We start from the raw sequence: 26442 nt of genomic DNA on the forward strand, positions 1-26442 counted from the left end.
CGTCCCGGAGGTCCGCTCCTCTCCCAAAGGTCACATATGCCTCTATTAATAAAGCCCAGGATACTGTATGCCTTATTAACAGTGCTCTCAACCTGTCCTGCCGCCTTCAATGATTTATGCACAGATACACCCAGGTCCCTGTCCTCCGCACCCCGTTTAGAATTGTACCCTTTATTCTATATTGTCTCTGCATGTTCTTCCTACCAAAATGAATCACTTCACATTCTCTGCATTGAACTTCATCTGCCACCTGTCTGCCCATTCCACCAACTTGTCTATGTCCTCTAACCAAAAAAAAGTTCTGTCCGTTGGATTGCTAACCTAACAAGTTTTGACTTTTTTTGTTTGGTTTTTCAGTAGATTTGTTGGGAATTTAGAATAGTGGGAATGGAGGTTAAGGCAGTTGTATGTTCCTCCTGCAGAATGTGGGAGGTAAGGGTCGCCAAGAGTGTCCCTGCTGACTGCATCTGCGGGAAGTGCACCCAACTCCAGCTCCTCGAGAACCGCGTTAGGGAACTGGAGCTGGAGCTGGATGAACTTCGGATCATTCGGGAGGCGGAGGGGGTTATTGAGAGGAGTTATGGGGAGGTAGTCACACCTCAGGTAAAAGAAGTAGGTAGATGGGTTACCGTCAGGGGAAGGAGAGGGAACCAGCAGGCAGTGCAGGGATCCCCTGTGGCCGTTTCCCTCAACAACAGGTATACCATTTTGGATACTGTTGGGGGGGGGGACTTACCAGGGGTAAGCAATGGGGTGCAGGTCTCTGGCACAGAGTCTGTCCCTGCTGCTCAGAAGGGAAGGGGGAAGAGGAGCAGAGCATTAGTCATTGGGGACTCCATAGTTAGGGGAACAGATAGGAAGTTCTGTGGGAATGAGAGAGTCTCACGGTTGGTGTGTTTCCTCCCAGGTGCCAGGGTTCGTGATGTCTCGGATCGTGTTTTTGGGATCCTTAAGGGGGAGGGGGAGCAGCCCCAAGTTGTGGTCCACATAGGCACCAACAACATAGGTAGGAAGAGAGATGGGGATTTAAGACAGAAATTCAGGGAGCTAGGGTGGAAGCTTAGAGCGAGAACAAACAGAGTTGTTATCTCTGGGTTGTTGCCCGTGCCACGTGCTAGCGAAGCGAGGAATAGGGAGAGAGAGGAGTTGAACACGTGGCTGCAGGGATGGTGTAGGAGGGAGGGTTTTGGTTTCCTGGATAATTGAGGCTCTTTCTGGGGTAGGTGGGACCTCTACAAACAGGATGGTCTTCACCTGAACCAGAGGGGTACCAATATCCTGGGGGGGAGATTTGCTAGTGCTCTTCGGGGGGGTTTAAACTAATTCAGCAGGGGGATGGGAACCTAAATTGTAGTTCCATTGTACAGGATGTTGAGAGTAGTGAGGTCAGGGATAAGGTTACAAGGACGCAAGAGGGCACTGGCAAGCAAGAACCTGGTTTAAAGTGTGTCTATTTCAACGCCAGGAGCATCCGGAATAAGGTGGGTGAGCTTGCAGCATGGGTTGGTACCTGGGATCTCGATGTAGTGGCCATTTCGGAGACATGGGTAGAGCAGGGGCAGGAATGGATGTAGCAGGTTCCGGGATTTAGATGTTTCAGTAAGAACAGAGAAGATGGTAAAAGAGGGGGGGGTGTGGCATTGTTAATCAAGGAAAGTATTACAGCGGCAGAAAGGACTTTTGAGGACTCGTCTACTGAGGTAGTATGGGCCGAGGTTAGAAACAGGAGAGGAGAGGTCACCCTGTTGGGAGTCTTCTATAGACCTCCGAATAGTTCCAGAGATGTAGAGGAAAGGATAGCGAAGATGATTCTCGACAGGAGCGAGAGTAACAGGGTAGTGGTTATGGGGGACTTTAACTTTCCAAATATTGACTGGAAATACTATAGTTCGAGTACTTTAGATGGGTCAGTTTTTGTCCAGTGTGTGCAGGAGGGTTTTCTGACACAGTATGTACACAGGCCAACCAGGGGCGATGCCACATTGGATTTGGTACTGGGCGGCACAGTGGCGCAGTGGTTAGCACCGCAGCCTCACAGCTCCAGGGACCCGGGTTCGATTCTGGGTACTGCCTGTGCGGAGTTTGCAAGTTCTCCCTGTGTCTGCGTGGGTTTTCTCCGGGTGCTCCGGTTTCCTCCCACAAGCCAAAAGACTTGCAGGTTGGTAGGTAAATTGGCCATTATAAATTGTCACTAGTATAGGTAGGTGGTAGGGAAATATAGGGACAGGTGGGGATGTTTGGTAGGAATATGGGATTAGTGTAGGATTAGTATAAATGGGTGGTTGATGGTCGGCACAGACTCGGTGGGCCGAAGGGCCTGTTTCAGTGCTGTATCTCTAATCTAATCTAATCTAATCTAATCTAATCTAATCTAATGAACCCGGCCAGGTGTTAGATTTAGATGTAGGTGAGCACTTTGGTGATAGTGATCACAATTCGGTTAGGTTTACCTTAGCGATGGGCAGGGACAGGTATATACCGCAGGGCAAGAATTATAGCTGGGGGAAAGGAAATTATGATGCGATTAGGCAAGATTTAGGATGCGTAGGATGGGGAAGGAAACTGCAGGGGATGGGAACAATCGAAATGTGGAGCTTATTCAAGGAGCAGCTACTGCGTGTCCTTGATAAGTATGTACCTGTCAGGCAAGGAGGAAGTTGTCGAGCGAGGGAGCCGTGGTTTACTAAAGAAGTTGAAGCGCTTGTCAAGAGGAAGAAGAAGGCTTATGTTAGGATGAGACGTGAAGGCTCAGTTAGGGCGCTTGAGAGTTACAAGCTAGCCAGGAAGGATCTAAAGGGAGAGCTAAGAAGAGCAAGGAGAGGACACGAGAAGTCATTGGCGGATAGGATCAAGGAAAACCCTAAGGCTTTCTATAGGTATATCAGGAATAAAAGAATGACTAGAGTTAGATTAGGGCCAAATCAAGGATAGTAGTGGGAAGTTGTGTGTGGAATCAGAGGAGATAGGGAAAGTGTTAAATGAATATTTTGCGTCAGTATTTACAGTAGAGAAAGAAAATGTTGTCGAGGAGAATACTGAGATTCAGACTACTAGGCTAGATGGGATTGAGGTTCACAAGGAGGAGGTGTTAGCAATTTTGCAAATTGTGAAAATAGATAAGTCCCCTGGGCCAGATGGGATTTATCCTAGGATTCTCTGGGAAGCCAGGGAGGAGATTGCAGAGCCTTTGTCCTTGATCTTTATGTTGTCATTGTCGACAGGAATAGTGCCGGAAGACAGGAGGATAGCAAATGTTGTCCCCTTGTTCAAGAAGGGGAGTAGAGACAGCCCTGGTAATTATAGACCTGTGAGCCTTACTTCGGTTGTGGGTAAAATGTTGGAAAAGGTTATAAGAGATAGGATTTATAATCATCTTGAAAAGAATAAGTTCATTTGCGATAGTCAGCACGGTTTTGTGACGGGTAGGCCGTGCCTCACAAACCTTATTGAGTTTTTTGAGAAGGTGACCAAACAGGTGGATGAAGGTAAAGCAGTGGATGTGGTGTATATGGATTTCAGTAAGGCGTTTGATAAGGTTCCCCACGGTAGGCTATTGCAGAAAATACGGAAGTATGGGATTGAAGGTGATTTAGTGCTTTGGATCAGAAATTGGCTAGCTGAAAGAAGACAGAGGGTGGTGGTTGATGGCAAATGTTCATCCTGGAGTTTAGTTACTAGTGGTGTACCGCAAGGATCTGTTTTGGGGCCACTGCTGTTTGTCATTTTTATAAATGACCTGGATGAGGGTGTAGAAGGGTGGGTTAGTAAATTTGCAGATGACACTAAGGTCGGTGGAGTTGTGGATAGTGTCGAAGGATGTTGTAGGTTACAGAGGGACATAGATAGGCTGCAGAGCTGGGCTGAGAGATGGCAAATGGAGTTTAATGCGGAAAAGTGTGAGGTGATTCACTTTGGAAGGAGTAACAGGAATGCAGAGTACTGGGCTAATGGGAAGATTCTTGGTAGTGTAGATGAGCAGAGAGATCTTGGTGTCCAGGTACATAAATCCCTGAAAGTTGCCACCCAGGTTAATAGGGCTGTTAAGAAGGCATATGGTGTGTTAGCTTTTATTAGTAGGGGGATCGAGTTTCGGAGCCACGAGGTCATGCTGCAGCTGTACAAAACTCTGGTGAGACCGCACCTGGAGTATTGCGTGCAGTTCTGGTCACCGCATTATAGGAAGGATGTGGAAGCTTTGGAAAGGGTGCAGAGGAGATTTACTCGGATGTTGCCTGGTATGGAGGGAAGGTCTTACGAGGAAAGGCTGAGGGACTTGAGGTTGTTTTCGTTGGAGAGAAGGAGGAGGAGAGGTGACTTAATAGAGACATATAAGATAATCAGAGGGTTAGATAGGGTGGATAGTGAGAGTCTTTTTCCTCGGATGGTGATGGCAAACACGAGGGGACATAGCTTTAAGTTGAGGGGTGATAGATATCGGACAGATGTCAGAGGTAGTTTCTTTACTCAGAGAGTAGTAGGGGCGTGGAACGCCCTGCCTGCAACAGTAGTAGACTCGCCAACTTGAAGGGCATTTAAGTGGCCATTGGATAGACATATGGATGAAAATGGAATAGTGTAGGTCAGATGGTTTCACAGGTCGGCGCAACATCGAGGGCCGAAGGGCCTGTACTGCGCTGTAATGTTCTATGTTCTATGTTCTAAGTTCTACACTATCCTCCTCACAGTTCACAATGCTTCCAAGTTTCGTATCATCTGCAAACTTAGAAATTGTGCGCTGTACACCAAGGTCGAGGTCCTGGTGTGCCCAAACTCTGTTTTCTTTGAAGCTAACCCATTGTCCATATATCAGTTTTCCTGCTAGCTTTTGACTCCAATTTATTTGCCCAAGCTCCATTCTTACCCCATTGAAGTTGGCTTTCCCCGAGTTAATTATATATATTAATTATAAGGAAAGATTGGATAGGCTGGGATTGTTTTCCTAAGAACAGAGGAGGCTGAGGGGTGACTTAATTGAGGTGCACAAAATTATGAGGGACTTAGAATAGACAGGAAGGACCTGTTTCCCCGAGTGGAGAGGTCAATTACCAGGGAGCACAGATTTAAGGTGATTGGTAGAAGGATTAGAGGGGACATGAGGAAAACCTTTTCACCCAGAGGGTGGTGGGTGTCTGGAATTCACTGCCAGGAATGATGGAGGCAGAAACCCTCAATTCATTTAAAAGGTACCTGGACATGTACCTGAAGTGCTGTGGGACTAGAATAGGCGGCTAGATTTTCCAGCCGCACAGTCACGATGGGCTGAATGGCCTCTTTCTGTACAGTAATTTTCTTCTTGGCTTGGCCATGTGAGCCGCATGGAAGATGGCAGGATCCCCAAAGACACATTGTACAGCGAGCTCGCCACTGGTATCAGACCCACCGGCCGTCCATGTCTCCGTTATAAAGACGTCTGCAAACGCGACATGAAATCGTGTGACATTGATCACAAGTCGTGGGAGTCAGTTGCCAGCATTCGCCAGAGCTGGCGGGCAGCCATAAAGACAGGGCTAAATTGTGGCGAGTCGAAGAGACTTAGTAGTTGGCAGGAAAAAAGACAGAGGCGCAAGGGGAGAGCCAACTGTGCAACAGCCCCAACAAACAAATTTCTCTGCAGCACCTGTGGAAGAGCCTGTCACTCCAGAATTGGCCTTTATAGCCACTCCAGGCGCTGCTTCACAAACCACTGACCACCTCCAGGCGCGTATCCATTGTCTCTCGAGACAAGGAGGCCCAAAAGAAAGAAAGAATATCACCTCAAATCGATAAACCCTTATCCTGTGGCACCTCATTGAATATGCTTTGGGAACCGAAACAGAGAAGATCCAATGGCTCCGGGAGGGGGCGGTGTCTCGGGAGGCCGGGAGGGGGCGGTGTCTCGGGAGGCCGGGAGGGGGCGGTGTCTCGGGAGGCCGGGAGGGGGCGGTGTCTGGGGAGGCCGGGAGGGGGCGGTGTCTCGGGAGGCCGGGAGGGGGCGGTGTCTCGGGAGGCCGGGAGGGGGCGGTGTCTGCGGAGGCCGGGAGGGGGCGGTGTCTCAGGAGGCCGGGAGGGGGCGGTGTCTCGGGAGGCCGGGAGGGGGCGGTGTCTCGGGAGGCCGGGAGGGGGCGGTGTCTCGGGAGGCCGGGAGGGGGCGGTGTCTGGGGAGGCCGGGAGGGGGCGGTGTCTGGGGAGGCCGGGAGGGGGCGGTGTCTGGGGAGGCCGGGAGGGGGCGGTGTCTGGGGAGGCCGGGAGGGGGCGGTGTCTGGGGAGGCCGGGAGGGGGCGGTGTCTGGGGAGGCCGGGAGGGGGCGGTGTCTGGGGAGGCCGGGAGGGGGCGGTGTCTCGGGAGGCCGGGAGGGGGCGGTGTCTCGGGAGGCCGGGAGGGAGCGGTGTCTGGGGAGGCCGGGAGGGGGCAGTGTCTGGGGAGGCCGGGAGGGGGCGGTGTCTGGGGAGGCCGGGAGGGGGCGGTGTCTGGGGAGGCCGGGAGGGGGCGGTGTCTGGGGAGGCCGGGAGGGGGCGGTGTCTCGGGAGGCCGGGAGGGGGCGGTGTCTCGGGAGGCCGGGAGGGGGCGGTGTCTGCGGAGGCCGGGAGGGGGCGGTGTCTGCGGAGGCCGGGAGGGGGCGGTGTCTCGGGAGGCCGGGAGGGGGCGGTGTCTCGGGAGGCCGGGAGGGGGCGGTGTCTGCGGAGGCCGGGAGGGGGCGGTGTCTCGGGAGGCCGGGAGGGGGCGGTGTCTGGGGAGGCCGGGAGGGGGCGGTGTCTCGGGAGGCCGGGAGGGGGCAGTGTCTCGGGAGGCCGGGAGGGGGCGGTGTCTGCGGAGGCCGGGAGGGGGCGGTGTCTCAGGAGGCCGGGAGGGGGCGGTGTCTCGGGAGGCCGGGAGGGGGCGGTGTCTGCGGAGGCCGGGAGGGGGCGGTGTCTCGGGAGGCCGGGAGGGGGCGGTGTCTGGGGAGGCCGGGAGGGGGCGGTGTCTGGGGAGGCCGGGAGGGGGCGGTGTCTGGGGAGGCCGGGAGGGGGCGGTGTCTGGGGAGGCCGGGAGGGGGCGGTGTCTGGGGAGGCCGGGAGGGGGCGGTGTCTGGGGAGGCCGGGAGGGGGCGGTGTCTGGGGAGGCCGGGAGGGGGCGGTGTCTCGGGAGGCCGGGAGGGGGCGGTGTCTCGGGAGGCCGGGAGGGAGCGGTGTCTGGGGAGGCCGGGAGGGGGCGGTGTCTGGGGAGGCCGGGAGGGGGCAGTGTCTGGGGAGGCCGGGAGGGGGCGGTGTCTGGGGAGGCCGGGAGGGGGCGGTGTCTGGGGAGGCCGGGAGGGGGCGGTGTCTGGGGAGGCCGGGAGGGGGCGGTGTCTCGGGAGGCCGGGAGGGGGCGGTGTCACGGGAGGCCGGGAGGGGGCGGTGTCTGCGGAGGCCGGGAGGGGGCGGTGTCTGCGGAGGCCGGGAGGGGGCGGTGTCTCGGGAGGCCGGGAGGGGGCGGTGTCTCGGGAGGCCGGGAGGGGGCGGTGTCTGCGGAGGCCGGGAGGGGGCGGTGTCTCGGGAGGCCGGGAGGGGGCGGTGTCTCGGGAGGCCGGGAGGGGGCGGTGTCTGCGGAGGCCGGGAGGGGGCGGTGTCTCGGGAGGCCGGGAGGGGGCGGTGTCTCGGGAGGCCGGGAGGGGGCGGTGTCTGCGGAGGCCGGGAGGGGGCGGTGTCTCGGGAGGCCGGGAGGGGGCGGTGTCTCGGGAGGCCGGGAGGGGGCGGTGTCTGCGGAGGCCGGGAGGGGGCGGTGTCTGCGGAGGCCGGGAGGGGGCGGTGTCTCGGGAGGCCGGGAGGGGGCGGTGTCTCGGGAGGCCGGGAGTGGGCGGTGTCTGCGGAGGCCGGGAGGGGGCGGTGTCTCGGGAGGCCGGGAGGGGGCGGTGTCTCGGGAGGCCGGGAGTGGGCGGTGTCTGCGGAGGCCGGGAGGGGGCGGTGTCTCGGGAGGCCGGGAGGGGGCGGTGTCTCGGGAGGCCGGGAGGGGGCGGTGTCTGCGGAGGCCGGGAGGGGGCGGTGTCTGCGGAGGCCGGGAGGGGGCGGTGTCTCGGGAGGCCGGGAGTGGGCGGTGTCTGCGGAGGCCGGGAGGGGGCGGTGTCTCGGGAGGCCGGGAGTGGGCGGTGTCTGCGGAGGCCGGGAGGGGGCGGTGTCTCGGGAGGCCGGGAGGGGGCGGTGTCTCGGGAGGCCGGGAGGGGGCGGTGTCTGCGGAGGCCGGGAGGGGGCGGTGTCTCGGGAGGCCGGGAGGGGGCGGTGTCTGCGGAGGCCGGGAGGGGGCGGTGTCTCGGGAGGCAGGTCTCTGTCTGTCTCCGGCCTGTTTAACTGGGCCTCGCCCTCGGAGTATCTGAGTGTCTCGCTGTGTTTTGCCTGGTGAGATTGTGTTGTCGGAGTTGCGGTTTGTTCTGACGCTGGGCCTGAGTTGCTGTTCCCTGGGTTAAAGTGTAATTTCTCGGCCGTGACCGGAGCCACGGATTGAGGCCCGAGATAGTGAGGGTCAGTACTGAGGGAGTGCTGCATTGTCGGAGGGTCAGTACTGAGGGAGTGCTGCACTGTCGGAGGGTCAGTACTGAGGGAGTGCTGCACTGTCGGAGGGTCAGTACTGAGGGAATGCTGCACTGTCAGAGGGTCAGTACTGAGGGAGTGCTGCACTGTCGGAGGGTCAGTACTGAGGGAGTGCCGCTATTATATCTTAGATTAGATTAGATTAGATTAGAGATACAGCACTGAAACAGGCCCTTCGGCCCACCGAGTCTGTGCCGACCATCAACCACCCATTTATACTAATCCTACACTAATCCCATATTCCTACCAAACATCCCCATCTGTCCCTATATTTCCCTACCACCTACCTATTCTAGTGACAATTTATAATGGCCAATTTACCTATCAACCTGCAAGTCTTTTGGCTTGTGGGAGGAAACCGGAGCACCCGGAGAAAACCCACAAATTATATTCCAAGCATGTGTCATTTAGTTTTTAGTTTTAGAGATACAGCACTGAAACAGGCCCTTCGGCCCACCGAGTCTGTGCCGACCTTAACCTTCTATGCCCGACGGAGCACAATTCCAGCTTTTCCAGTCTCTGCACATTGCTGAAGTTCCTCATCCCTGGGACCATTCCTGTAAATCTCCACTGAATCGAATTCAGCAACTTGTATTTGTTTAGCATCTTCAATATGGTAGAACATCCAAACGCAGTTGACAGCAATAGTATTCAACAACTTTTGGTTCTGAGTTACATGAGATATTGAGACAAAGTGGTCGGTATTAGAGAGCATCTCAAAGGAGGAGAGCAAGGTGGAGAGGTTTGGAAAGGGAATTCCTGAGATTGGGCTCCAGGTAGCTGACTGCACAGCTGTCAGTCGTGGAGCAATTAATATCAGGGATGCTCAAAAGGCCAGATTCGAGGAATGCAGATATCTTGGAGGGTTGTCGGGCTGAAGGAGATTACAGAAATAGTGAGGGGTGAGGCTATGGAGGAATTTGATAAAAAGGATGATAATTTTACAGTGGATGTGTTGCTTCATTGTGACCCATTGTATGTCAGGAGGTGATCGGTCAAACTTTGTTCTCCCATTTTCTGTGGTGTGAGCAGTCTGGCCTCCTCCCTGTGCTGTACCCATTCTCTGTACCTCAGCCTGCATGTGACAGTGATGTGCAGCTCTCTGTGCCTCGAACCTCCTGGGCCTGGTCTTCATGGCAGGACAGGAACAGCATGTCTGATATTTCTCTTTCTCTCTGATGCAGGTTAACAGAGTTTCACAGCCAGGTGATATTTTACCGACAGAATGTTTCAAGGCATTGCGGCGAGCGCTGGTGTTGGAGGTGAGGGTACAGACCAATCATTGTAATATCTCTGGGCAATGGTCAGCAGAACTGATTCAGCACTGGGACAGCTTGGTCCAAACAATTGCATCAAATCAGCAGACAAATGGAGGGAGCAGCAGTGGAAGGGAGTTTCTCAAAATGGAGACGTGTGACCAGTGGTGTTCCACAGGGATCCGTGCTGGGACCACTGTTGTTTGTGATATACATTAATGATTTGGAGGAAAGTATAGGTGGTCTGATCAAGTTTGCAGATGACACTGAGATTGGTGGAGTAGCAGATAGTGAAGGGGACTGTCAGAGAATACAGCAGAATATAGATAGATTGGAGAGTTGGGCAGAGAAATGGCAGATGGAGTTCAATCAGGGCAAATGCGAGGTGATGCATTTTGGAAGATCCAATTCAAGAGTGAACTATACAGTAAATGGAAAAGTCCTGGGGAAAATTGATGTCCAGAGAGATTTGGGTGTTCAGGTCCACTGTTCCCTGAAGGTGGCAACGCAGGTAAATAGAGTGGTCAGGAAGGCATACGGCATGCTTTCCTTCATCGGACGGGGTATTGAGTACAAGAGTTGGCAGGTCATGTTACAGTTGTATCAGACTTTGGTTCGGCCACATTTGGAATACTGCGTGCAGTTCTGGTCGCCACATTATCAAAAGGATGTGGATGCTTTGGAGAGGGTGCAGAGGAGGTTCACCAGGATGTTGCCTGGTATGGAGGGTGCTAGCTATGAAGAGAGGATGAGGAGATTAGGATTATTTTCATTAGAAAGACGGAGGTTGAGGGGGGACCTGATTGAGGTGTACAAAATCATGAGAGGTATAGACAGGGTGGATAGCAAGAAGCTTTTTCCCAGAGTGGGGGATTCAATTACTAGGGGTCACGAGTTCAAAGTGAGAGGGGAAAAGTTTAGGGGGTATATGCGTGGAAAGTTCTTTACGCAGAGGGTGGTGGGTGCCTGGAACGCGTTGCCAGCGGAGGTGGTAGATGCGAACACGATAGCGTCTTTTAAGATGTATCTAGACAGATACATGAATGGGCAGGAAGCAAAGAGATACAGACCGTTAGAAAATATGCGACATGTTTAGGTAGAGGATCTGGATCGGCGCAGGCTTGGAGGGCCGAAGGGCCTGTTCCTGTGCTGTAATTTTCTTTTCTTTGTTTAGAATTAGAATTAGAACATTACAGCGCAGTACAGGCCGTTCGGCCCTCGATGTTGCGCCGACCATCTGACCTACACTATTCCATTTTCATCCATATGTCTATCCAATGACCACTTAAATGCCCTTAAAGTTGGCGAGTCTACTACTGTTGCAGGCAGGGCGTTCCACGCCCCTACTACTCTCTGAGTAAAGAAACTACCTCTGACATCTGTCCTATATCTTTCACCCCTCAACTTAAAGCTATGTCCCCTCGTGTTTGCCATCATCATCCGAGGAAAAAGACTCTCACTATCCACCCTATCTAACCCTCTGATTATCTTATATGTCTCTATTAAGTCACCTCTCCTCCTCCTTCTCTCTAACGAAAACCACCCCAAGTCCCTCAGCCTTTCCTCGTAAGACCTTCCCTCCATACCAGGCAACATCCTAGTAAATCTCCTCTGCACCCTTTCCAAAGCTTCCACATCCTTCCTATAATGCGGTGACCAGAACTGCACGCAATACTCAAGGTGCGGCCTCACCAGAGTTTTGTACAGCTGCATCATGACCTCGTGGCTCAGAAACTCGATCCCCCTACTAATAAAAGCTAACACACCATATGCCTTCTTAACAGCCCTATTAACCTGGGTAGCAACTTTCAGGGATTTATGTACCTGGACACCAAGATCTCTCTGCTCATCTACACTACCAAGAATCTTCCCATTAGCTCAGTACTCTGCATTGCTGTTACTCCTTCCAAAGTGAATCACCTCACACTTCTCCGCATTAAACTCCATTTGCCATCTCTCAGCCCAGCTCTGCAGCCTATCTATGTCCCTCTGTACCCTACAACACCCTTCGACACTATCCACAACTCCACCGACCTTCGTGTCATCCGCAAATTTACTAACCCACCCTTCTACACCCTCATCCAGGTCATTTATAAAAATGACAAACAGCAGTGGCCCCAAAACAGATCCTTGCGGTACACCACTAGTAACTAAACTCCAGGATGAACATTTGCCATCAACCACCACCCTCTGTCTTCTTTCAGCTAGCCAATTTCTGATCCAAAGCTCTAAATCACCTTCAACCCCATACTTCCGTATTTTCTGCAATAGCCTACCGTGGGGAACCTTATCAAACGCCTTACTGAAATCCATATACACCACATCCACGGCTTTACCCTCATCCACCTGTTTGGTCACCTTCTCGAAAAACTCAATAAGGTTTGTGAGGCACGACCTACCTTTCACAAAACCGTGCTGACTATCGCAAATGAACTTATTCTTTTCAAGATGATTATAAATCCTATCTCTTATAACCCTTTCCAACATTTTACCCACAACCGAAGTAAGGCTCACAGGTCTATAATTACCAGGGCTGTCTCTACTCCCCTTCTTGAACAAGGGGACAACATTTGCTATCCTCCAGTCCTCCGGCACTACTCCTGTCGACAATGACGACATAAAGATCAACAACAACGGCTCTGCAATCTCCTCCCTGGCTTCCCAGAGAATCCTAGGATAAATCCCATCTGGCCCAGGGGACTTATCTATTTTCACACTTTCCAAAATTGCTAACACCTCCTCCTTGTGAATCTCAATCCCATCCAGCCTAGTAGGCTGTATCTCAGTAATCTCCTCGACAACATTTTCTTTCTCTACTGTAAATACTGACGAAAAATATTCATTTAACGCTTCCCCAATCTCCTCTGATTCCGCACACAACTTCCCACTACTATCCTTGATTGGCCCTGTTCTAACTCTTATCATTCTTTTATTCCTGATATACCTATAGAAAGCGTTAGGGTTTTCTTTGATCCTATCCGCCAATGACTTCTCGTGTCCTCTCCTTGCTCTTCTCAGCCCTCCCTTTAGATCCTTCCTGGCTAGCTTGTAACTCTCAAGCACCCTAACTGAGCCTTCACGTCTCATCCTAACATAAGCCGCCCTCTTCCTCTTGACAAGCGCTTCAACTTCTTGAGTAAACCACGGCTCCCTCGCTCGACAACTTCCTCCCTGCCTGACAGGTACATACTTATCAAGGACACGCATTAGCTGCTCCTTGAATAAGCTCCACATTTCGTTTGTGCCCATCCCCTGCAGTTTCCTTCCCCATCCTACACATCCTAAATCTTGCCTAATCGCGTCATAATTTCCTTTCCCCAGCTATAATTCTTGCCCTGCGGTATATACCTGTCCCTGCCCATCGCTAAGGTAAACCTAACCGAATTGTGATCACTATCGCCAAAGTGCTCACCTACATCTAAATCTAACACCTGGCCGGGTTCATTACCCAGTACCAAATCCAATGTGGCATCGCCCCTGGTTGGCCTGTCTACATACTGTGTCAGAAAACCCTCCTGCACACACTGGACAAAAACAGACCCATCTAAAGTACTCGAACTATAGTATTTCCAGTCAATATTTGGAAAGTTAAAGTCCCCCATAACCACTACCCTGTTACTCTCGCTCCTGTCGAGAATCATCTTCACTATCCTTTCCTCTACATCTCTGGAACAATTCGGAGGTCTATAGAAAACTCCCAACAGGGTGACCTCTCCTCTCCTGTTTCTAACCTCAGCCCATACTACCTCAGTAGACGAGTCCTCAAACGTCCTTTCTGCCGCTGTAATACTTTCCTTGATTAACAATGCCACACCCCCCCCCCTCTTTTACCCTCTTCTCTGTTCTTACTGAAACATCTAAATCCCGGAACCTGCTACATCCATTCCTGCCCCTGCTCTACCCATGTCTCTGAAAGGGCCACAACATCAGGATCCCAGGTACCAACCCATGCTGCAAGCTCACCCACCTTATTCCGGATGCTCCTGGCGTTGAAGTAGACACACTTTAAACCAAGTTCTTGCTTGCCAGTGCCCTCTTGCGTCCCTGTAACCTTATCCCCTACCTCACTACTCTCAACAGCCTGTACACTGGAACTACAATTTAGGTTCCCATTCCCCTGCTGATTTAGTTTAAACCCCCCTGAAGAGCACTAACGAATCTCCCCCCCCAGGATATTGGTACCCCTCTGGTTCAGGTGAAGACCATCCTGTTTGTAGAGGTCCCACCTACCCCAGAAAGAGCCCCAATTATCCAGGAAACCAAAACCCTCCCTCCTACACCATCCCTGCAGCCACGTGTTCAACTCCTCTCTCTCCCTATTCCTCTCTTCGCTAGCACGTGGCACGGGCAACAACCCAGAGATAACAACTCTGGTTGTTCTCGCTCTAAGCTTCCACCCTAGCTCCCTGAATTTCTGCCTTAAATCCCCATCTCTCTTCCTACCTATGTCGTTGGTGCCTATGTGGACCACAACTTGGGGGTGCTCCCCCTCCCCCTTAAGGATCCCAAAAACACGATCAGAGACATCACGTACCCTGGCACCTGGGAGGCAACACACCAACCGTGAGTCTCTCTCGTTCCCACAGAACCTCCTATCTGTTCCCCTAACTATGGAGTCCCCAATGACTAATGCTCTGTTCCTCTTCCCCTTTCCCTTCTGAGCAACAGGGACAGACTCTGTGCCAGAGACCTGCACCCCATTGCTTACCCCTGGTAAGTCGTCCCCCTTCTTTGGATAACCTATTTTTTATTCATTCATGGGATGTGGGCGTCACTAGCCAGGCCAGCATTTATTGCCCATCCCTAATTGCCCTTGAGAATGTGGTGGTGAGCTGCCTTCTTGAACCGCTGCAGTCCATGTGGGGTAGGTACACCTCTAGTGCTGTTCGGAAGAGAGTTCCAGGATTTTGACCTAGATTTAATCTCTGCTCTCCTCTACCTTTCTGTTCTTTTGTATTTTCAGGTCAAGGGAATAAACCGGAACTATACGAGGTGAGAAACAAATGAGAGGGGTGTCGGTGGGGGTAGGGGTGGAGGGGGAATGGGTGTGTTGGAGAAAGGCTCTCGGAGCAGGGAGGGTTGCAGCTGGGAGTGGGGGCCATGCTATTACAAATAGGGAGCGAGGGTGCTGTCGAGAGTGGGTAGAAGGGGAATGGCCATGTCAGAGAGGGGCTGTTGGAGGTGGGAGAGGGTGAGGGAGCCATCCGGAGGGGGAGAGGGTGCGTGGGAGGTGTCAGGTGCAGGTGCTTTCGGAGGGCGAAAGGGGAGGCGTCAAGATTCTTGCTTTGTACTGACTGGGGGCCCCCCCTGCACCCCATGCCCTGACAACGAGCCCTGCCGCCTGGCTGGCTCTGTGTACTGATTGTTTCCAGTTCCTCTACATTACATTATATTGTTTATTTCAGGAAGTCAAGCTGTACAAGAATGCCAGGGAACGAGAGAAGTGAGTAATGTTGATATTGTCAAGGTGCTGATTACACAGGGAGACTCCACACAGCACTGAGTAGACTGGCGGGTGATTACACAGGGAGACTCCACACAGCACTGAGTAGACTGGTGGGTGATTACACAGGGAGACTCCACACAGCAGTGAGTAGACTGGTGGGTAATTACACAGGGAGACTCCACACAGCAGTGAGTAGACTGGTGGGTAATTACACAGGGAGACTCCACACAGCAGTGAGTAGACTGGTGGGTGATTACACAGGGAGACTCCACACAGCACTGAGTAGACTGGTGGGTGATTACACAGGGAGACTCCACACAGCAGTGAGTAGACTGGTGGGTAATTACACAGGGAGACTCCACACAGCAGTGAGTAGACTGGTGGGTAATTACACAGGGAGACTCCACACAGCACTGAGTAGACTGGTGGGTGATTACACAGGGAGACTCCACACAGCAGTGAGTAGACTGGTGGGTAATTACACAGGGAGACTCCACACAGCAGTGAGTAGACTGGTGGGTAATTACACAGGGAGACTCCACACAGCACTGAGTAGACTGGTGGGTGATTACACAGGGAGACTCCACACAGCACTGAGTAGACTGGTGGGTGATTACACAGGGAGACTCCACACAGCAGTGAGTAGACTGGTGGGTAATTACACAGGGAGACTCCACACAGCAGTGAGTAGACTGGTGGGTAATTACACAGGGAGACTCCACACAGCACTGAGTAGACTGGTGGGTGATTACACAGGGAGACTCCACACAGCAGTGAGTAGACTGGTGGGTAATTACACAGGGAGACTCCACACAGCAGTGAGTAGACTGGTGGGTAATTACACAGGGAGACTCCACACAGCACTGAGTAGACTGGTGGGTGATTACACAGGGAGACTCCACACAGCAGTGAGTAGACTGGTGGGTAATTACACAGGGAGACTCCACACAGCAGTGAGTAGACTGGTGGGTAATTACACAGGGAGACTCCACACAGCAGTGAGTAGACTGGTGGGTAATTACACAGGGAGACTCCACACAGCAGTGAGTAGACTGGTGGGTAATTACACAGGGAGACTCCACACACAGTGAGTAGACTGGTGGGTAATTACACAGGGAGACTCCACACAGCAGTGAGTAGACTGGTGGGTAATTACACAGGGAGACTCCACACAGCAGTGAGTAGACTGGTGGGTAATTACACAGGGAGACTCCACACAGCAGTGAGTAGACTGGTGGGTAATTACACAGGGAGACTCCACACACAGTGAGTAGACTGGTGGGTAATTACACAGGGAGACTCCACACAGCAGTGAGTAGACTGGTGGGTAATTACACAGGGAGACTCCACACACAGTGAGTAGACTGGTGGGTAATTACACAGGGAGACTCCACACAGCAGTGAGTAGACTGGTGGGTAATTACACAGGGAGACTCCACACAGCAGTGAGTAGACTGGTGCGTAATTACACAGGGAGACTCCACACAGCAGTGAGTAGACTGGTGCGTAATTACACAGGGAGACTCCACACAGCAGTGAGTAGACTGGTGCGTAATTACACAGGGAGACTCCACACAGCAGTGAGTAGACTGGTGCGTAATTACACAGGGAGACTCCACACACAGTGAGTAGACTGGTGCGTAATTACACAGGGAGACTCCACACAGCAGTGAGTAGACTGGCGGGTGATTACACAGGGAGACTCCACACAGCACTGAGTAGACTGGTGGGTAATTACACAGGGAGACTCCACACAGCAGTGAGTAGACTGGTGGGTAATTACACAGGGAGACTCCACACAGCAGTGAGTAGACTGGTGGGTAATTACACAGGGAGACTCCACACAGCAGTGAGTAGACTGGTGGGTGATTACACAGGGAGACTCCACACAGCAGTGAGTAGACTGGTGGGTGATTACACAGGGAGACTCCACACAGCACTGAGTAGACTGGTGGGTAATTACACAGGGAGACTCCACACAGCAGTGAGTAGACTGGTGGGTAATTACACAGGGAGACTCCACACAGCAGTGAGTAGACTGGTGCGTAATTACACAGGGAGACTCCACACAGCAGTGAGTAGACTGGTGCGTAATTACACAGGGAGACTCCACACAGCAGTGAGTAGACTGGTGGGTAATTACACAGGGAGACTCCACACAGCAGTGAGTAGACTGGTGGGTAATTACACAGGGAGACTCCACACAGCAGTGAGTAGACTGGTGGGTAATTACACAGGGAGACTCCACACAGCAGTGAGTAGACTGGTGGGTAATTACACAGGGAGACTCCACACAGCAGTGAGTAGACTGGTGGGTAATTACACAGGGAGACTCCACACAGCAGTGAGTAGACTGGCGGGTGATTACACAGGGAGACTCCACACAGCAGTGAGTAGACTGGCGGGTGATTACACAGGAGACTCCACACAGCACTGAGTAGACTGGCGGGTAATTACACAGGGAGACTCCACACAGCAGTGAGTAGACTGGCGGGTGATTACACAGGGAGACTCCACACACAGTGAGTAGACTGGTGGGTAATTACACAGGGAGACTCCACACAGCAGTGAGTAGACTGGTGCGTTATTACACAGGGAGACTCCACACAGCAGTGAGTAGACTGGCGGGTGATTACACAGGGAGACTCCACACAGCACTGAGTAGACTGGCGGGTGATTACACAGGGAGACTCCACACAGCAGTGAGTAGACTGGTGGGTAATTACACAGGGAGACTCCACACAGCAGTGAGTAGACTGGTGCGTTATTACACAGGGAGACTCCACACAGCAGTGAGTAGACTGGCGGGTGATTACACAGGGAGACTCCACACAGCACTGAGTAGACTGGCGGGTGATTACACAGGGAGACTCCACACAGCAGTGAGTAGACTGGCGGGTGATTACACAGGGAGACTCCACACAGCAGTGAGTAGACTGGCGGGTGATTACACAGGGAGACTCCACACAGCACTGAGTAGTCTTAACTCTAATTCGGTTGATGCCTATGCATACGCAAGATGCCCACGCTAGCATACATATGTGATACATGCAGACAGAGCCAGAAAAGAGCAGAAGAAATAAAGTGGATGAGAATTTTAAAGTCGATGTGTTGTTTAACTATGAGCCTTTGTATGTCATAAAGTGGAATAGTTTGAGGCAATATCTGAAGAGTTTTTTTTACGGTTCTCTGAGCTCACTTTAGAGTCCTTGATTTTAGGTAGATATTGCTTTTCGTTGGGGCCCAGTATTAATCTTAGACCTTCGCTGTAGGAGACATTTCTCTCTCGGGGTTTACGTAGATTCTCTGGAATGCGCCTCTTAAGTACAATACCTGGTGATCAAGGTTCATTGTGGGTTGAATGTGTCAGGGAATGGCCCTTTGTCCTTCCAATCACCATCTGTTAACATGCAAATATATTTTCCAGCCACAGCTGATCTGTTTAACCAGTCATTTCTCACTCCAGCAACATTTTATTATCAATGTTCATGACAAAATTGATGTGCCTCATTCTTGGCAGGTGGGGGCCTCGCATGGCAGTGTACAGAGTGGGTGTGCACCATGGAGACAGAATCACGCATACAGGATGGGAGTGTACCATGGAGACAGAATCCCATATGCATGATGGGTGTGTACCATGGAGACCGAATCCCATATGCATGATGGGTGTGTACCTTGGAGACAGAATCACATATACAGGAAGGGTGTGTACCATGGAGACAGAATCACATATACAGGAAGGGTGTGTACCATGGAGACAGAATCACATATGCAGGATGGGTGTGTACCATGGAGACAGAATCCCATATACAGGATGGGTGTGTACCATCGAGACAGAATCCCAGATACAGGATGGGTGTGTACCATGGAGATAGAATCACATATGCAGGATGGGTGTGTACCATGGAGACAGAATCCCATATGCATGATGGGTGTGTACCATGGAGACAGAATCACATATACAGGAAGGGTGTGTACCATGGAGACAGAATCACATATGCAGGATGGGTGTGTACCATGGAGACAGAATCCCATATACAGGATGGGTGTGTACCATCGAGACAGAATCCCACATACAGGGTGGGTGTGTACGATGGAGACAGAATCACACATGCAGGATGGGTGTGTACCATGGCGGTAGAATCACATATACAGGATGGGTGTGTACCATGGAGACAGAATCCCAGATACAGGATGGGTGTGTACCATGGAGATAGAATCACATATGCAGGATGGGTGTGTACCATGGAGACAGAATCCCATATGCATGATGGGTGTGTACCATGGAGACAGAATCACATTTGCGGGATGGGTGTGTACCATGTAGACAGAATCCCATGTACAGGATGGGTGTGTACCATGGAGACAGAATCCCACATACAGGTTGGGTGTGTACCATGGAGATAGAATCACAAATGCAGGGTGGGTGTGTACCATGGAGACAGAACCCCATATACAGGATGGGTGTGTACCATTGAGATAGAATCCCACATACAGGATGGGTGTGTACCTTGGAGATAGAATCCCACATACAGGATGGGTGTGTACCTTGGAGATAGAATCACATATACAGGATGGGTGTGTACCATTGAGAGAGAATCCCATATACAGGATGGGTGTGTACCATGGAGATAGAATCACATATACAGGATGGGTGTGTACCATTGAGATAGAATCCCACAGACAGGATGGGTGTGTACCTTGGAGATAGAATCACATATAAAGGATGGGTGTGTACCATTGGGTGAGAATACCATATACAGGATGGGTGTGTACCATGGAGACAGAATCCCATATGCATGATGGGTGTGCACCATGGAGACAGAATCACATATACAGGGTGGGTGTGTACCATGGAGACAGAATCACATATGCAGGATGGGTATGTATCATGGAGATAGAATCACGTATACAGGATGGGTGAGTACCATTGAGATAGAATCCCACATACAGGATGGGTGTGCACCATGGAGATAGAATCACATATACAGGATGGGTGTGTACCATTGAGATAGAATCCCATGTACAGGGTGGGTGTGCACCATTGAGATAGAATCACATATTCAGGATGGGTGTGTACCATGGAGATGGAATTACATATACAGGATGGGTGCGTACCATGGAGATAGAATCCCACGTACAGGGTGGATGTGTACCATGGAGATAGAATCCCACATACAGGATGGGTGTGTATCATGCAGATAGAATCACATATACAGGATGGGTGTGTACCATTGAGATAGAATCCCATGTACAGGATGGGTGTGTACCATTGGGAGAGAATCCCATGTACAGGATGGGTGTGTACCATTGAGATTGAATCCCATGCACAGGATGGGTGTGTACCATGGAGATTGAATCCCATGCACAGGATGGGTGTGTACCATGGAGATAGAATCCCATGCACAGGATGGGTGTGTACCATGGAGATAGAATCCCATATACAGGATGGGTGTGCACCATTGAGAGAGAATCCCATGTACAGGATGGGTGTGTACCATGGAGATAGAATCCCACATACAGGATGGGTGTGTACCATGGAGACAATCACATTTGCGGGATGGGTGTGTACCATGTAGACAGAATCCCATATACAGGGAGGGTGTGTACCATTGAGATAGAATCCCATGTACAGGGTGGGTGTGTACCATTGAGATAGAATCCCACAGACAGGATGGGTGTGTACCTTGGAGATGGAATCCCACAGACAGGATGGGTGTGTACCATGGAGATAGAATCCCACTTACAGGATGGGTGTGTACCATGGAGATAGAATCCCACTTACAGGATGGGTGTGTACCATGGAGATAGAATCACATATACAGGATGGGTGTGTATCATGGAGATAGAATCACATATGCAGGATGGGTGTGTATCATTGAGATAGAATCCCATGTACAGGATGGGTGTGTACCATTGAGTTAGAATCCCATGTACAGGATGGGTGTGTACCATGGAGATAGAATCCCATGCACAGGATGGGTGTGTACCATTGTGATAGAATCCTATGTACAGGATGGGTGTGTACCATGGAGACAGAATCACATTTGCGGGATGGGTGTGTACCATGTGGACAGAATCCCATATACAGGATGGGTGTGTAACATTGAGATAGAATCCCACATACAGGTTGGGTGTGTACCTTGGAGACAGAATCACATATACAGGATGGGTGTGTACCATGGAGATAGAATCACATATACAGGATGGGTGTGTACCATGGAGATAGAATCCCATATGCATGATGGGTGTGTACCATGGAGACAGAATCACATATACAGGGTGGGTGTGTACCATGGAGACAGAATCACATATGCAGGATGGGTGTGTACCATTGAGATAGAATCACATATACAGGATGGGTGTGTACCATGGAGATAGAATCCCACATACAGGATGGGTGTGTACCATGGAGATAGAATCACATATACAGGATGGGTGTGTACCATGGAGAGTGAATCCCATATACAGGATGGGTGTGTACCATTGAGATAGAATCCCACATGCAGGATGGGTGTGTACCATGGAGATAGAATCACATATACAGGATGGGTGTGTACCATGGAGATAGAATCACATATACAGGATGGGTATGTATCATGGAGATAGAATCGCACATACAGGATGGGTGTGTACCATGGAGACAGAATCACATATACAGGGTGGGTGTGTACCATGGAGACAGAATCACATATACAGGATGGGTGTGTACCATTGAGAGTGAATCCCATATACAGGATGGGTGTGTACCATGGAGATAGAATCACATATACAGGATGGGTATGTATCATGGAGATAGAATCACACATACAGGATGGGTGTGTACCATGGAGACAGAATCTCATATGCAGGATGGGTGTGTACCATGGAGACAGAATCTCATATGCAGGATGGGTGTGTACCATGGAGACAGTATCACATATACAGGATGGGTGTGTACCATGGAGACAGAATCCCATATACAGGATGGGTGTGTACCATGGAGACAGAATCACATTTGCGGGATGGGTGTGTACCATGTAGACAGAATCCCATGTACAGGGTGGGTGTGTACCATTGAGATAGAATCCCACATACAGGTTGGGTGTGTACCTTGGAGATAGAATCCCATATACAGGATGGGTGTGTACCATGGAGACAGAATCCCATATACAGGATGGGTGTGTACCATGGAGATAGAATCACAAATGCAGGGTAGGTGTGTACCATGGAGACAGAATCCCATACACAGGATGGGCGTGTACCATTGAGATAGAATCCCACATACAGGATGGGTGTGTACCTTGGAGATAGAATCCCACATACAGGATGGGTGTGTACCTTGGAGATAGAATCACATATACAGGATGGGTGTGTACCATTGAGAGAGAATCCCATATACAGGATGGGTGTGTACCATGGAGATAGAATCACATATACAGGATGGGTGTGTACCATTGAGATAGAATCCCACATACAGGATGGGTGTGTACCTTGGAGATAGAATCACATATAAAGGATGGGTGTGTACCATTGGGTGAGAATACCATATACAGGATGGGTGTGTACCATGGAGACTGAATCCCATATGCATGATGGGTGTGCACCATGGAGACAGAATCACATATACAGGGTGGGTGTGTACCATGGAGACAGAATCACATATGCAGGATGGGTATGTATCATGGAGATAGAATCACGTATACAGGATGGGTGAGTACCATTGAGATAGAATCCCACATACTGGATGGGTGTGTACCATTGGGATAGAATCCCATGTACAGGATGGGTGTGTACCATTGAGATTGAATCCCATGCACAGGATGGGTGTGTACCATGGAGATAGAATCCCATATACAGGATGGGTGTGCACCATTGAGAGAGAATCCCATGTACAGGATGGGTGTGTACCATGGAGATAGAATCCCACATACAGGATGGGTGTGTACCATGGAGACAATCACATTTGCGGGATGGATGTGTACCATGTAGACAGAATCCCATATACAGGGAGGGTGTGTACCATTGAGATAGAATCCCATGTACAGGGTGGGTGTGTACCATTGAGATAGAATCCCACAGACAGGATGGGTGTGTACCATGGAGATGGAATTACATATACAGGATGGGTGCGTACCATGGAGATAGAATCCCACGTACAGGGTGGATGTGTACCATGGAGATAGAATCCCACATACAGGATGGGTGTGCATCATGGAGATAGAATCACATATACAGGATGGGTGTGTACCATTGAGATAGAATCCCATGTACAGGATGGGTGTGTACCATTGGGATAGAATCCCATGTACAGGATGGGTGTGTACCATTGAGATTGAATCCCATGCACAGGATGGGTGTGTACCATGGAGATAGAATCCCATATACAGGATGGGTGTGCACCATTGAGAGAGAATCCCATGTACAGGATGGGTGTGTACCATGGAGATAGAATCCCACATACAGGATGGGTGTGTACCATGGAGACAATCACATTTGCGGGATGGGTGTGTACCATGTAGACAGAATCCCATATACAGGGAGGGTGTGTACCATTGAGATAGAATCCCATGTACAGGGTGGGTGTGTACCATTGAGATAGAATCCCACAGACAGGATGGGTGTGTACCTTGGAGATAGAATCACATTTCCAGGATGGGTGTGTACCATTGAGATGGAATCCCACATACAGGATGGGTGTGTACCATGGAGATAGAATCCCACTTACAGGATGGGTGTGTACCATGGAGATAGAATCACATATACAGGATGGGTGTGTATCATGGAGATAGAATCACATATGCAGGATGGGTGTGTATCATTGAGATAGAATCCCATGTACAGGATGGGTGTGTACCATTGAGTTAGAATCCCATGTACAGGATGGGTGTGTACCATGGAGATAGAATCCCATGCACAGGATGGGTGTGTACCATTGTGATAGAATCCCATGTACAGGATGGGTGTGTACCATTGTGATAGAATCCCATGTACAGGATGGGTGTGTACCATTGAGATAGAATCCCATGTACAGGATGGGTGTGTACCATGGAGACAGAATCACATTTGCGGGATGGGTGTGTACCATGTGGACAGAATCCCATGCACAGGGTGGGTGTGTAACATTGAGATAGAATCCCACATACAGGTTGGGTGTGTACCTTGGAGACAGAATCACATATACAGGATGGGTGTGTACCATGGAGATAGAATCACAGATACAGGATGGGTGTGTACCATGGAGATAGAATCCCATATGCAGGATGGGTGTGTACCATTGAGATAGAATCACATATACAGGATGGGTGTGTACCATTGAGATAGAATCCCACATACAGGATGGGTGTGCACCATTGAGAGAGAATCCCATGTACAGGATGGGTGTGTACCATGGAGATAGAATCCCACATACAGGATGGGTGTGTACCATGGAGACAATCACATTTGCGGGATGGGTGTGTACCATTGAGATAGAATCCCACCCACAGGATGGGTGTGTACCATGGAGATAGAATCACATATACAGGATGGGTGTGTACCATGGAGATAGAATCACATATACACGATGGGTATGTATCGTGGAGATAGAATCGCACATACAGGATGGGTGTGTACCATGGAGATAGAATCACATATACAGAATGGGTGTATACCATTGGGTGAGAATCACATATACAGGATGGGTGTGGACCATGGAGACAGAGTCCCATATGCATGATGGGTGTGTACCATGGAGACAGAATCACATATACAGGGTGGGTGTGTACCATGGAGACAGAATCACATATGCAGGATGGGTGTGTACCATGGAGATAGAATCACATATACAGGATGGGTGTGTACCATTGAGATAGAATCCCACATACAGGATGGGTGTGTACCATGGAGATAGAATCACATATACAGGATGGGTGTGTACCATTGAGAGTGAATCCCATATACAGGATGGGTGTGTATCATGGAGATAGAATCACATATACAGGATGGGTATGTATCATGGAGATAGAATCACACATACAGGATGGGTGTGTACCATGGAGACAGTATCACATATACAGGATGGGTGTGTACCATGGAGACAGAATCCCATAAACAGGATGGGTGTGTACCATGGAGATAGAATCACATATGCAGGATGGGTGTGTACCATGGAGACAGAATCCCATATGCATGATGGGTGTGTACCATGGAGACAATCACATTTGCGGGATGGGTGTGTACCATGTAGACAGAATCCCATGTACAGGGTGGGTGTGTACCATTGAGATAGAATCCCACATACAGGTTGGGTGTGTACCTTGGAGATAGAATCCCATATACAGGATGGGTGTGTACCATGGAGACAGAATCCCATATACAGGATGGGTGTGTACCATGGAGATAGAATCACAAATGCAGGGTGGGTGTGTACCATGGAGACAGAATCCCATATACAGGATGGGTGTGTACCATTGAGATAGAATCCCACATACAGGATGGGTGTGTACCTTGGAGATAGAATCCCACATACAGGATGGGTGTGTACCTTGGAGATAGAATCACATATACAGGATGGGTGTGTACCATTGAGAGAGAATCCCATATACAGGATGGGTGTGTACCATGGAGATAGAATCACATATACAGGATGGGTGTGTACCATTGAGATAGAATCCCATGTACAGGATGGGTGTGTACCATGGAGATAGAATCCCATGCACAGGATGGGTGTGTACCATGGAGACAGAATCACATTTGCGGGATGGGTGTGTACCATGTGGACAGAATCCCATGCACAGGGTGGGTGTGTAACATTGAGATAGAATCCCACATACAGGTTGGGTGTGTACCTTGGAGACAGAATCACATATACAGGATGGGTGTGTACCATGGAGATAGAATCACAGATACAGGATGGGTGTGTACCATGGAGATAGAATCCCATATGCATGATGGGTGTGTACCATGGAGACAGAATCACATATACAGGGTGGGTGTGTACCATGGAGACAGAATCACATATGCAGGATGGGTGTGTACCATTGAGATAGAATCACATATGCAGGATGGGTGTGTACCATTGAGATAGAATCACATATACAGGATGGGTGTGTACCATTGAGATAGAATCCCACATACAGGATGGGTGTGTACCATGGAGATAGAATCCCACATACAGGATGGGTGTGTACCATGGAGATAGAATCCCATGCACAGGATGGGTGTGTACCATGGAGATAGAATCCCATATACAGGATGGGTG

The 26442-nt window shown here is 50.7% G+C and overlaps 2 protein-coding genes across 2 annotated transcripts in view; one reads left to right on the forward strand and one right to left on the reverse strand.

Annotated features, from left to right (window-relative positions):
• Window positions 1-4903: 4903 nt before the first annotated feature.
• On the reverse strand, window positions 4904-8474 carry LOC137361345 (uncharacterized). Its single transcript, XM_068026238.1, has 2 exons — window positions 5754-8474; window positions 4904-4939 (listed from the first exon to the last, which is right to left on the reverse strand). The coding sequence occupies exons 1-2, from the start codon at window positions 8472-8474 to the stop codon at window positions 4904-4906; spliced, it is 2757 nt and encodes a 918-aa protein (XP_067882339.1).
• The window catches only part of vps28 (VPS28 subunit of ESCRT-I), a 74469-nt gene continuing 56360 nt past the window's right edge, over window positions 8334-26442 (forward strand). The window contains exons 1-4 of the mRNA XM_068026239.1: window positions 8334-8450; window positions 9704-9781; window positions 14739-14767; window positions 15181-15218. Coding sequence (XP_067882340.1) covers window positions 9745-9781; window positions 14739-14767; window positions 15181-15218 — 104 coding nt within the window. The 5' untranslated portion in view covers window positions 8334-8450; window positions 9704-9744. The remainder of the gene's footprint in view (window positions 8451-9703; window positions 9782-14738; window positions 14768-15180; window positions 15219-26442) is intronic.

Source organism: Heterodontus francisci, unplaced genomic scaffold (assembly GCF_036365525.1).
Source record: "Heterodontus francisci isolate sHetFra1 unplaced genomic scaffold, sHetFra1.hap1 HAP1_SCAFFOLD_559, whole genome shotgun sequence".
Taxonomy (NCBI): Eukaryota; Metazoa; Chordata; class Chondrichthyes; order Heterodontiformes; family Heterodontidae; genus Heterodontus; species Heterodontus francisci.